This window comes from Nanorana parkeri, unplaced genomic scaffold, assembly GCF_000935625.1.
Source record: "Nanorana parkeri isolate BGI_ZX_2015 unplaced genomic scaffold, ASM93562v1 scaffold366, whole genome shotgun sequence".
NCBI lineage: Eukaryota > Metazoa > Chordata > Amphibia > Anura > Dicroglossidae > Nanorana > Nanorana parkeri.
Window position 1 is genome coordinate 188,123 of NW_017306634.1, and position 13,993 is coordinate 202,115.

The 13,993-nt window shown below is 43.7% G+C and overlaps 1 protein-coding gene across 1 annotated transcript in view; it reads right to left on the bottom strand.

Moving 5' to 3' along the window:
* The window catches only part of BLNK (B-cell linker), a 61,726-nt gene extending 54,825 nt beyond the window's left edge, over positions 1-6,901 (bottom strand). Inside the window, exon 1 of the mRNA XM_018558889.1 lies at positions 6,620-6,901. Within this exon, the coding sequence (XP_018414391.1) occupies positions 6,620-6,666 (47 nt within the window). The 5' untranslated portion in view covers positions 6,667-6,901. The remainder of the gene's footprint in view (positions 1-6,619) is intronic.
* Between the last annotated feature and the right edge of the window lie 7,092 nt (positions 6,902-13,993).

The following is a 13,993-nucleotide window of genomic DNA, read 5'->3' on the forward strand; positions in this document are numbered from 1 at the left end:
AATCTGAGCTTTAGCTATCATGCTCTGTAAACAGGCTTTTTCCAGCAAAGCAGTTACAGGGAGCCAGATGAGCATGATGTAAAACGCTACCTACTGATTTGAAATATTAATTACTTATGTGTAATATATCATATAGACATGCCTTAAACAAAAGACATTTTTAATTTTTTAGCCTTGAAGGTAATCTAGAAAATAACAATATGACATACACCATAGCAGCTGTGTCTCCGAAAACTAAAATAGTGCAGAGATAAACTAATTACAGGATAAGCCATATAGAGCTGCTATTATTTTCAGTTCCCTGTCCTTATGCGCTGCTAAGCTGGAAGTACAGCAGGAAGTGCAATGATCAACTTTTGACTGCCGCCTGCACCAATGAAGTGAAATCTATATCTAAACATGAGAAGGAAACTTTTTTCAAAAAACATGAATTTATATAAGGCAAGGTTATTTCCATGAAGCTGATGATATGCAATATGTAAAAGACCGTACATTCCATATTGCAGAGGCGAATAATATGCAGTATTTTAGCATACAATGCTAATGTATTCCACAGCACAGCAAAGGCAACACGAGGTGCACACCACATGGCAACATACAGCACAAGGGAAGACAACCTCGGCAATATAGCTTTGGTGGAACTACTTTTCCTATGAGGCATTGCAGGATTAAGGTCTGACTTCCAGATGTAGATGTCTGATGATCTGTAGTTTCACCACAGCTGGCGTGCTGAGGTTGCCTAACCCTGGTATAGAACATAATGAAGGGAATTGATCAAAACTGGAGCAGACAAAATCTGGAGCAGCTGTGCATGGCAACCAATCAGCTTCTCTCTTTTATATTCAAATCTTAACTGAACAAACTGAAGAGAGAAGCTGATTGGTTGTTATGCACAGCTGCTCCAGATTTTGATCAATTCCTCCCACGCTTGCCACTGCCAGACCTGCCCACTCTCCACATGCCGCACCTCCTCCCCGCCTCACGCTTGCTGCTGCCAGACCCGTCCGCATCCACGCTCCACATGCCGCACCTCCTCCCCGACTCACGCTTGCTGCTGCCAGACCCGCATCCACGCTCCACATGCTGCCCCTCCTCCCTGCCTCACACTTGCCGCTGCCAGACCCGCAAATACAGCAAAATGCCGAATACCACTGGCTATAGAGGACTACAAATCCCAGCAATAGTACATTATAGCTGGTGGAATTCTACATTGCGCTGTATAATGTATTGCTGGGTTTTGTAGTCCTCTATAGCCGGTGCCATTTTGCATTGGTTGCTGTATCATTTTACACTTTCCCTTTCACAATATTGCACAGCACACTTTTTTTTTCTTATTTCCACTGCTCCAAGCTTGCTCCTGCGATGGACTACAATCTCAATACAAACTAGTAGTCCATCACTGGAGCCTTTTGTTTTGGAGCAGAGAGCCCACACTGACCACCTGGTGGTCCGCATTGGCCACCTCAGAGCCTAATTAGGGAGCCGCCTCTGCTGCACCCACACGCACCCGTGAAACTCTCTGGACCCCTGGTGAGAGCCCGCACAACCCACCTGAGACCCTTTAGACATCAGGCGGAGAACCCAGAGCAACAGAGTTTGTAGCTTCATATTATTCTGCATTGCGCTGTGTGATGGATTGCTGGGATTTGTAGTTCTCTATAGCTTTTGGTAGTCATTATTGCTGGGATTTATAGTCCGCTATAGCCGATGGTATTCTGCAATGTTGTGTAATGTATTGCTTGGAATTGTAGTTCTCTATAGCCAATGCCATTCTGCAATGCTGTACAATGTATTTCTGAGTTAGTGGCAGAACTACCGGGGTCGCAGAAGTCATGCACCCGCACAGCCCTGACGTGGCATCCCTCCACTACGTGTGCTTTACATTTCCTAAACCGATAAATACATTCACACTACTGTTACATGGATGGCAAAAGTGGCAGACAGGGGCGGGGAGAAGGCAGGGAAGAGGCAGAGCGGGAGGGGGGCCAAGTTGGCGCACCATGGGCCTCTGGGTTGTACTTGCCCCCTGGGCTAAAAGTTGCCAGTCAGCCCCTGCCTAAACCATTCGCATGAGTGTGTGAAGGAGCAGAGGTCCATGAACCTGTCAATAACCACACAAAACATGTAAGTAACAACTTCACCTAGTAAAGTCTATATCTGGGAAAATAAGAAGAGACTCAAAACTTATTTAGTAAATCTCTGCAAAACAAGCACCCCCCCCCAAATCCTATCCCTTCACACTGCACGTACAGAAAAAGTCCCTCACCTTCCGGCTGACAACACAGTGCATTTGCTGCTTTGAAATGCCTACCAACGTTGTCAGCCTTCAGGTATTCGGACAGCCCCAGCCTCAGAATGCAATAGCTATTCCTTCATCCACTTTTGTTAGCATGGATGGGGGGGAAGTGAAAGAATGCTCTTGTTTCGCCCACAAGGCTGAAAAATAAAAATCTTAATGTGTGTAGGCAGCTACAAGTAGTAATAAACTCTCAAACATTTTTTTAATAATGAATCCAGATCAAACAAATATACATTGTCCAGCAAAGTATTTCTTTACATGTTTGCCTATGCCCTTGCAGTCATCATGTTTCTATACAGCTCCAACTCTCCCAGCTCTGCTTCCCTCAACACCCTGTCCAGTACAAGATCACAAGAGGCAGTGCAGCTGACCATCTACTAGCTTGGAGAAGGAAGGTAGAAGGAGAAGGGAGCAGGGTAGGAGCTTGCTGTGCTTGTGGAGACGCACACAGCTTACTAGCACACACAAAGGTGGCTCCATAGAACCCTGCAAGGAAAAGGAGAGACTCTAAAACAGGGTCAGTGCTCAGGGGAGCAGCTGATTCTGTAGGAGGCTACATCAAGGAACAGCATCCATTTTAAGTCATTTCGTTTGCATTCAAAATAGCTTTTGACTTTATCACTTTAAGTGATACTACACTATACACCACCTATGGAACTCCATGTCTGATGGTTGCCTATGTACCAAATGACACTTCCTGTGTGTTGCAATGTCCTGTGATACACAGAACTCTTTTTGCATGTATATTTTCACAGTTTTATCTCTCAGGGTCATCTGTATAAGTGCATAATGAACCCTGAAGAAGATAAGTTATCTCATAGGAAAGGTTGAGTGACTTATCCCCTAATGCATCATACGGTCAGACCTAGGCGTATTATAATATTATAAAAAGCCTGCCTGCAGAAATAGAGATGTGAAAGAGAGGAAGCTTTTGTGTGCCGGCTAGTTCACACCAACCCTGGTATTGCCCAACGAGGTCCCAGTGCATAGACAAGGCAATTTGCATAATGTCCTATCGTTTCATAACACACCAATGTGCTGTGTTGGCGTGTGCTGATGAAAAAAAACAGGACAGATTGAACTTCTATGAAGCACGTTACAACGCACTACAGCGCATCAATACATTCTGCGGTGAATAGAGTTGAATGAAATGTGTCATTTTGTGGCATTTCAATCACGTAAGAAAAAACGGGGGAAGCAGTGCAATGCGCTGAAAAAAGGCATCATATGCCCCTACACAACGCACACCAGTAAGGGTGCGTTATAAAGAGATTCATGCATGCCCGCTGGTATGAATGGGCTTGATACTTTGGCGTGTCCTATATATGTGTGTGTTTGTATAAAAATAATCTACAATGGCGTCACAAGGGGTGTGCAGGGTGACACCATTGGAGGGATGACACCAAAATGACTGGCAGTCATTTTGGTGTCACCCCCTCTTAAAAGTCGGGCACTAGGTCATGGACCGATCGCCCGACAGTTTCGAGAGAGAGGAGCGGACCCATACCTCATCCTGCCGGGTGACTGTCCCCTCCCCTCTCTGCCGGTGTCCATCACCAAGATGGCCGCCAGCAGGTATCAATAAGATCATCGTGCACTCGCGTGCTGATGTCACGCGCATGTGTGGTGGCGTCGCGGCGGGTGTCACCCGGTAACCGCTACGGATGACGCCCGGCCTTGGGACGCCCCTGTATGTGTCTGTGTGTGTATTCATACAATGTGTCTATCTTGAACTTCAGAGGAAGGGCTGGTTCTCATCAGTGCTGCCCTCATCAGTGTTCCACTGCTCCTTCATTGTCCAATTACAGCCTGGAATAGGACCTGTAGCAGGCTGTACTGATTAACAATAGTGTGGTCTGCAGAGCTCAGGATCTGACCTTTCTGCTTGGCAGGGGTATGTGGATCACAGACAGTTCTATGGCAGGTAAAAGGTATGGCATGTGTATTTCAAATGTGTATATAACTGTTTGCCTGCCATTTGATGATCATGGCTGTCAGCATTTCTGCTACAATGTCTGACCAGCATACAATTTACTATAACTTGCAACCTTTGTTATCCTCATTAACAGAACAGAGATATTCTTCACACGCAGGTTATTTCATGTAACTTTATGTCAACGATCTTATTTTTAGGGTGACAGGTTCCCTTAAAGGCTCCAGAATGGACAATGGGGTGACAGCTGACACTCATCCCTATATCGTGCCTCCTGCAAAAACGTTTTTTTTTCTGAGTTTCAGGTAAAGGGAGGTAGGGTAAGATCCTCTGTCGGTTTTTAATGCTCTCAGAGGCCCCCTTGTGCAGATTTCCCCCACTTCCTCTCCTGGTGATGTAATAAGAAGTGAGGAAAGGTCTGTAAGAGGGACAAGAACAGCAATTAAGAAACTTTTAAGAAGGTCAGACAGAAAGCTAAAACCTTCATCAGTTATTTATTGCTGTTTGTGTCCCCGCTGCAGATTTTTTTATTTTTATTTTGTCCAGGTGACAACATTGTCATTGTGACAGGAAGTAAGGGGAAATGTCCTCAGCGGGGCAAAAAAAAAATATTTTGGCTGGAGTTACACTAAAGGTGCCCATACACCTTACAATTTATCTGCAGATTTTCTGTGGTCAGATGGAAAAAGTGCAACAGATTGGCCCAGGTGGAGATTACTCCATCCACACAGTTAAGTGTAGATGGAGGAATCTGCTGCACCTTTTCCATCTGACCACAGAAAATCTGCAGATACATTGTAAGGTGTATGGGCACCTATATTCTGTCCACCAATATTAACTTCAGGAAGATGCCAGTGACTTGAAACTCCCCAACTATACCCCTGACATAGCACTATGATCTCCCAGATCTCTATACACAGCATAGTACAATATATACATAACACACACACACATACACACATCTGACAGCTAGGCTAGTATTCCTGCTAATGGCCATGACAGGTGCATGAACATAGGAGCTCAGTTGCAAACAACTCATTTGGGTCCCTGAATTGCTAGGATGCGATTTATATACTAAAAACAACACATTATGTGCTGACTGACCCTTCTAACCATAAAAGAATGTAAGAAAAGATATGTCCTTTAAAGATACACAAGATTTCAATCAACTAGTAGAAAGAACAAAGCCTGTTACATAGAAACATATGTCTATCCCAAGTATGTTTATACTTACGTACCATTTATTGACTCATTACCTCTACTGGACGTCTGTTCCAAGCATCCACTACTCTTTCAGTCAAATGATACTTTTCACTATTGAACGTTCGCAGTTATTTTACGACCATGCCCTGGGCCCTGATGAAAATACTGGTCATCCACAGACTATTTGCACCCTAAAGCCCAACTCCATCTTGACCAAGTGTTGTTAATATGGAAAAAAAACAGCCCTGGCTGCAATAGTTACCCCCTCCCTAGAGCTGTCCCCTGTAGACTCTTCATTGTGTAACCGTGTCCCTCTTTTGGTTTGAAAGACTCCTAGTGTCATTCAACCTACTTCCTGTGAGCCCAGGGTGTCATTCTGTATGCAGCTATCAAGCTGCATACCTGACCGGTATATCCCTTTATAGTTCTTTTGGGGGTGCTGTAGTAATAGGCGGATGGCGTTGCAGTAGCTACACCTGAAAAATGAGTGAACAGCGCACCGTCATTCCTTGATCGACATTGGGTGTTCATCAAATCACAGAAATTAAGCGATGTTTCGGGACCAAGCAGGGTCCCTTCATCATTCAAAGCAAATCATTTTACCTGACGAAGGGACCCTGCGTGGTCTCTGAACAGCCAACATTGATGAAGGAATGAGGGTGCGCTGGTAACCCATTTTTCATGTTTCCTGGGCTCACAGAGAAAGCCGTAGATAGCGGAATTTGCGTCACTCCACCAGCGACGCTCTCTAATATTCTCAAGACCCCCTATGACCGGAGAAGACCAGAAGATAAAGAGGACCATGTTAAGTCACATGACCAGACTGAAGGCATGTATACGAAGCATGCCATACTAGAAAACTTTAAAAAAAAATGGTGGAGTGGCCAAGCAATGAGAGGACTGGTAACTTGCCCAACATATTTAAGCCCAACTTGACTGCCCAATTTGGGTTTAAATGTGCTTAAAGGATTCAAGCATGTCCCCACCTTTCTCTTATATCCTAAGTTCTGATATCTGATCTCCGGACGGTTTCTCCTTGCTGACAATTCCTTCACCTTAAACTCTTCCAGTGATTTAAAATGAGATCGTTCGGCAGTTTCCTCTCATGGTACAAAGCGATTTCACTCGTAGCTGAGCCTTTCACTGCCACAAGGAGTAATCTGAACGCCAAAGGCAAACCTCACCTGAACTTCTCACCAGCTGGAGCCGTGATCTTAGTGAATTTGTCCATTGTGCCTGGCAATCCCAATAAGGACCATGTGCGGCTCTGTCACTGAGCCTCTCCTGCCCCGAACGCAGCTCTTAAGCTCCTTGTGGAAATCCCATACACGGTTTGGCTGTGTGCTTTCCTCTGTGTGGCGTGTAGAACCCACATACTCGTCTCACATGAGAAGTAAAACTCGCCTGATCACATAGTCAAGTCTCAAGTTTCTGTTTTGTCACATGACTAATTCTCAGCTCATGAATACTCCTAGACAAGCAGTCAGGGCTTCCAGCTCCCTGGGTGTCAGGCTGCACCTGTACCTGGCCTGGCTCGCTTCCACCTCCAGCCTTGTAATTAAAAGGTGTAGGCTCGACTTCGTCTGCAATGGTCATTTGATTTGCTTTGCTACATGTGATAAGCTCGGCAGTAAACCAGGAAGAAAAGTTTAAGTTTGTTTTACTAAAGGTAAACTTGTAAAGATTAACTTTGCTTCCTGGCATTTACATTTAGTATTCTAGATTGTTCAATGTTTTTGGGGAAAGTTTGGAGATTCACAAAAGCTGCAATAAAATTGGAGCCCCTGTTCTAGTTTCTTGTTTCATTTCATTGCTACGAGTAGCACACACACTTTTGTCCTAGCTGTATTATTAAACCAAACGCAGACATTGCTGTTTTAGCCCATTTTATGTGTTCTTGTTTGTTTTTTGTTTTTTCATACTTCCAGATCAATGTCTCATTTTAAAATTTTTCTCCATTTGTGTGTGTGTTTTTTTTTTATCCCCGTAAGTTTGCAGTTGGAATTCTTTCGGAAGACGCCTGACTAAAGATGCCCATACACCTTGCGATCATCGGACGACACTTTGCGACCGATGATCGAACCGTCGTACGATTTTCATACTGCGGCCCCATCCTGCCCCGATTATTGCAAGGTTGGATCAGCGGTATTTAGAAGAAAACACCTGGATGAATTGCGGTAATCGACCGCACGTATTTTCGTTTGCGCATGTGCAGTGTAGATTGTACGAATTTTGACATACGGAAACGCCACCAACCTTGCGAAAATGGCACGATCGACCGAAGTTTTCTAACCTGCTGGAAAGTCAAAAGTCGATCGATTGTACAGTATTTGCGGTTGTATACTGCCCATCATATCGGACGAAAACGCGATTGCATACGAAAATCTGCCGATGTTGATGGGCAGTGTACAACCGCAAATACTGTACAGTCGATTGACTTTTGACTTTCCATTAGGTTAAAAAACTTCGGTCGATCGTACGATTTTCGCAAGGTTGTATGGGCACCTTAACAGATACACTTTTGTCCTGGTTGTTATATTTCGACCAAATGCAGAAATTGGTGTTTTGGGCCATTTTATGTGTTATTGCATTTTTTTTCTTTTTGGAATATTAATGTCTCATTTTAACATTTTTCTCCATTTGTTAAGTTTTATTTTTTTTTCCCCATAAGTTTGCAGTTGGAATTCTTTTGGAATACCCCCTACTAACATATAGCAGAAGACACAAACTTCTCATGGCACCAGAGCTGAACTGTGCTAGGATCAGGAGAGTATGCTGCTGCTGCTGCAGTGTGATCTGTGTTATAAATAAAACAAATTTAAGAGCCCATTTACACTGTGGGAATGATTAATCAATCATCTGCCCCAGCATACTTTGGCCGAATGCCATTTGCTAGGCATTCTCGCCACTTGAGGTAGCCGAGGAGCCTAAGATTTTCCTTTGATTCTTAGCGCCATCTAGAGGCGAGAATGACATGTGAACAGTGTTTGGCCAGCATATATTGGGGCGGATGATTTATAAATCATCCCCTATGTGCTGTGTACATTTGATGTGCTGTGATAAGGAACTCCGGGAAACATTTTTCTTAACCCTTGCTACTCCCACACCACCAGGGTTAAGTGCTTGTTTTCATCTAAGTTTAAAAATCAGGATAAAAAGGAAAAGAACAAGCGCACTACCAAGGGGTACAAACTTGTGGTAGATGTGGTATAAGGGCAGGGATTACAGTGTGCAAGCTCTATGCAAAAACAGAGGAAGGAGCCCTGTGGTAAAACTGAGTAAAAAATTTATTGAGAGCGCTACTACTGTACTAAAACAAACAGGAGATCTCACATTTGAGAAGTCATCTGCGGGAGGAAATCCAGTGAGGTCCCTGGGTGAATACAGACCTGAAGAGTCCAGTGGTCTTGTCGATTAACTGCCCATGAAAACGTGGGCTGCAATGGAAGGACAGCTGTCTCTTGCAAGGACTCAGCTGGCCAGGCTGAGCCGTTGCAGCCGAGGGCACTGTGTGTCTAAAGTGCTGGCGAACAACAATACATTTTTTACTAAGTTTAAAAATCAAAATGTTATACTCGCCTGATCCTAGGAGTCGGCTCGCTATTAGACCAGTCCTTCCAGCCTCTCTTGCCCTCTGCTCCAGCGGTCTGAGGTCCCACGAGTCATCAAATCCAATACACTCTGCATTGGACGTGAGCATGCAGGGTGGAAGAAAAGACAGGCTGGCACAGGCGCTCTAACAGCCAGCCGACTCCAAGGTTCGCAGATAGATGAAAACAAGCACTTAAAGGAGAACTATGAGTAGAGTGACATGCACTCATAGTTAGAGACAGCGTGGGACACTGAAGCTATCATGCGTCGACTCTATTGATCGGGAACTGAGCGATTAACATACTGCTGATCGCTCAGTCACCTCTCCTCGGCACGAGCGCGGTAGCATTACAACTACCCCTGCGAGGACCAAGCCGGGAGGACACAGCATGGAGAGAGGTAAGTGTAGGGGAGGGAGGGGAAGGAGGGGGGCAGCGGGGGAGGACGGACCGGCAGTCTAATTACAAGTGATCTTGGCGACATTGACGAGATTACTTGTAAAGAAACAGGTGAGTTCTGCTATTCTACATTTAGCTCTGCTTATGCAAAGCAGAGCTAAATGTAGAACACAAATTACCGCCCGGCACCCGGAACTCCATGTTCCGGGCGTTGAGTGTACCGCCCCTGGCCTTGCCGGGAATCCGGCCCTGGGTATTTGCACTCACTTTGGAGATTTCCTGTTGAGACTTTGGGACAGGAAGTGAAGGGAAATCTCACCAGTGGTACTGAGACTTATCCAGAAAACAGATTTAATTTTTTTTTAGTTATCAAGTTATTTTTTGCTTTGAAACAAAAAGTAAAAGTCAGTGATAATCCATAAAACTCTATAGCAGCCACCAAACACAGGACAATATACAGTTCAATTAATAATAATAAAGTTTAACATTAATGCAGTGCTTATTTTTGCATCTTTCACCATAGTGTCAGCATTCTTTAATAAGGTGTATCTAAAAACACAACATTTCACTTGTCAATACCACATGTGGAACAGCTCTACCACATTGCTACAGAATCAGGGTGTGACTGCTACTCTCTTGCCTCATCCTCAACTCCACTGCACCCTGTTTTCACTACACGTAAGTAGGGATGGGCTGGATGTTCGAGTTGAACGTGAGTTTGTGTGTTCGAGTTGAACCTCGCTAGTTCGTGTGTTCGCTGAACGCACGTACTATAAGGGCATTCAGTGGTCTGTTCGAGCGCTGAACACCCCACAAGGCAATGCGCCTTGTGAAGCCCTAATTGGCTAAAGGCTTGCACCTGACTATAGGTCAGGTGCAAGACTTTGCCAAATCAGGGCTCAGTACTCTGTAAGAGCCATGATTGGGCAAAGAAAGGTCAAATGCCATTATGTGGTGGGTGTTCGTCGCGAGCGGACGGTGGTCGTCGTTTAAAAAAAAAAAAAATTTTTGATTTATGTTTTCTTGTTTATTTTGTCGTACTCGTCGTGGACAACGCTGGACGTCATGATTGACCCTGGATTACGTCGGTGGATCCATTTTTATAAAGGACTTTTTTTTTTTCTTCAATTAAAGGATTTTCTCCAAAAGTCTGTTTTTTTATTTCAATTTTTGTAACCCTTTAGTGAATGGCAGTTGGAATTCTTTTGGAATACCCCCTAGTATTCCAAAACTTATTCCAAGTAATAAGTTCCCTGCCCGCACCCCCACAACCAATGCCCCAGGGCTTGTGGGGAAGAGGCCTTTGTCCCCATTTGCACGGGGACAAGGTGCTTTTCCAGGGGTTACCCTTTAAAAGCACCCTTCCAGTGCAGAGGGCATGTGGCCTGGTATGGGGGGGGGGGCTTGCTCGTTCCCCCCCCCCCTTTCCGGCCCTGCCAGGCCTATGCTCGGATCAAGGGTCTGGTATGGAATTTTAAAGGGGGACCCCACATTCTTTCCCCTCATTTTTGGGGGTGGGGTTCCTCCTTAAAATTCTTAAGGGCCTAGTATGACTTTAAGTGGGGAACCGTACGCACTTTTTTTTTTTTACATGGTGTCCCTCCTAAATATTTCTACCAGACCATAAGGGTCCGGTATGACTTTTAGGGGGAACCCCCATGCTTTTTTTTTTAAAATGGGGTCCCGCCTACCATTCCTACCAGACCTAAAAAGTCTTGTAGTGTTTGGGAAGGGCAACTGCACACTTTAAAAAAAAAAAAAAATTAATTTAGAAATGTCAGTTTTGTTGCAGCAGGTTCTCTACATTGTACAGATCCGCCACTTTACAGGCAGGTTAAGGGGACCCCCCAGGCACGATATTTAAAGGGATTTTTCATTTTTATTGTTACCCTTTAAGTGATATTAAAATCACTGCTCATTTAAAAGTTTTTTTTTAAAGTTTTTTTTTCATTGATTCCTGTCCCCAAGGGCAGTACCTGGATCCCCGTACACCTTTTATGACCAATAACTTGCATATAATCCCTCTTAAAGGGGAGAATTGTTTTTGATAGTTCTACCCCCATAGACTTGCTTTGAGTTCGAGTTTGAATTAGAACTTTTTGGATGTTCTAAAGTTTGAATTCAAACCGAACTCTGGCCTATTTGGCCCATCACTACACGTAAGAATGCACTGCCACTTCCTCTCCTTCTAAACCAGAGCCCACTATTGCCCTGCACCTTATACCTGCTACAGTTAAGGTTGTACCTATTGCTGTCTATACATATTCTGGCAGATTTTCTCACTCTTGTACTGACTAAGGCAACGATTAAGAAGCCCTTCTACCATGATATTAATGGACTCAGAGGACGTGCAATCACACAAATGATGTGGTAAGTTATCCAATGGAGTGGTGTGACAAAAAATTGAAAGAGGAAAAGCTCAATAGTGCAAATATGATCTGAATTACCAAATAAAATTGTATTATTTAAAAAAAAAAAACAGCTCAGGTCAGAGTGCTTCTTCCACAGAAGAAAATTCAGACTCTAAGATTCGAATTCCCCTGTCCACGAATCATCCAAATCTCAGCTTTTGAATAAGAGTCATAGGGCTGATGGTAGCCTCCTTTGAAGCAGTCCAATTTGCCCAGTTTAACTTCAGACCTTCACAACACAACATTCTTTCATCGTAAGACAAGTCAATCAGGTCCCTGGACAGACTCGATTTGGCACAGAGGGCCATGTTGTCACTGTCTTGGTAGGCTTAGGAGCCCAGATCTGGAATTGGGGAAGCACTTCCTTCCCATTTGGGCTAGGGAGGAGTCATGGATACTCTGTTGGTAATGAGGACTTGGTTGTCGGAGGAGTCTCCAAGTTTGATCCCGAAAATGGCAGAGCTTGATTCTGATTCTGAACATGATGTAGCTTTGAGAGATTTGCCTGACTCTGCAGGGTTGGACCATCCTGATGGAACTTTGATTGTGAGCCAGGTTATCTTGTCCAACATCATTACCTGACCTCACTAATGCTTCTTTTGACTAAATAGTTAAGAATTCCCACTGACACACTCTACAATCTAATAGAAAGCCTTGCCAGAAGAGTGAAGGCTGTAACTTTAAAGTGGGTACCAACTCCAGCGGGGTGTTCAACAAGCTCTTATAGGTGCGATGGCCAGGTGCACAACATTTTGGCCATATAGTGTAACATGGCATAATTTAGCTTGATGAAGCGGAGAAGGTGAGAGAGACACAAAATCTTTCAGCTGTTACATCCTGAGTTGCATATCAGCTTCCCTATCAATGCAAATGATGAAATACAAGTGTTTATACATAATATTTAGTCATTTCAACAGCTCTCATTTTAAATCAATACCCTATTAAATATAGCACACACCTCCTATAAAATGCCGAGGACTGATTCTAACTGTACTCTATGCAAATTCACCCTGTGGGAATTGTTTTCATAATTTCAGTAACTAAGCGTGCTTTGTTGCAAGGACATGCTTGTTTATTTAAAGCTATAAAGCACACAGTAATTGAATACAAATATAAAAGGTACAAAAAGCTAACACGGGAATAGCAGTTGTGGAACAAACCAGGAGGATTTTTAATGGAATGCAGCCACATCTCAGCTTGCTAACCTGTAAATGTATACAGGAACCATTTCAATGTTGACTTATTCAAGGACATACAAAAAGCTGAATTTAAGGTTAACTCCAATATAGTTCATTTAAAGGCAGCATGCAACAAGGACTGCAGGAAAATAAACCATGAACCTGTTACTTAGTTATGATAGTGCCAAAATGTTTAAACTTCAAAGTTCATTGTTTATTATAGTCTTATGACATTTTCCTATAATTCTCAAAACCATACAAGAGAACCAATCACTTTAAGCCCCATCTCCATGCAAACACCTCTCCCAACATGTCCATTCATGGACTGACCGTGTAACCTTCATTGTACGACATCTGACCATTTCTATAAAGGAGACCAAGTTTAATACTCTGATTTGTTTACTGCAGAATTGATTGCAGTTGATATAATCTGGCCAACAGTTGTCATTTCATGCACTGGCTCTTTTAAGGTCAAGTGATGCAAGAAATATTGGGTAGGATAGGATTCAACTTTAAAAAGAAAAAGGTGACAACACAGAAGAGCAACTGAGAGACAGGGAGAGAGCATTTACACCCTATAACAGGAAGTGCATGAACAAAGTCTTTTGGGGCCAGATAATTAAGTTTTTTTGTTCATGAAAGCTGAAGTAAGGACTCCAGGAAAAAAATGTATTAACCCTTGCAGTGGAGTTATAAAGTTATACTCACCCGAGCCTCTGAGTCGGCTTGTCCTTAGACCGGTCCTTCTAGCCACTCTTCCCATCCTCTGCAGTGGTCTGAGGTCCCATTTAATCATCGTGTCTATACACTGTGTATAGACATGAGGACGCTGAGAAAGATTCCAATGCTGCAGCATAGGAGGAGACAGGCTGGACGGAGCACTGTGACAGCTGGCCGGCTCTGAGCTTCAGGTTAGTATTACTTTGTTATTTTAGCAGCTAGACAAAAATGAGCACTTAAAAGAGAACTATGGGGTAACC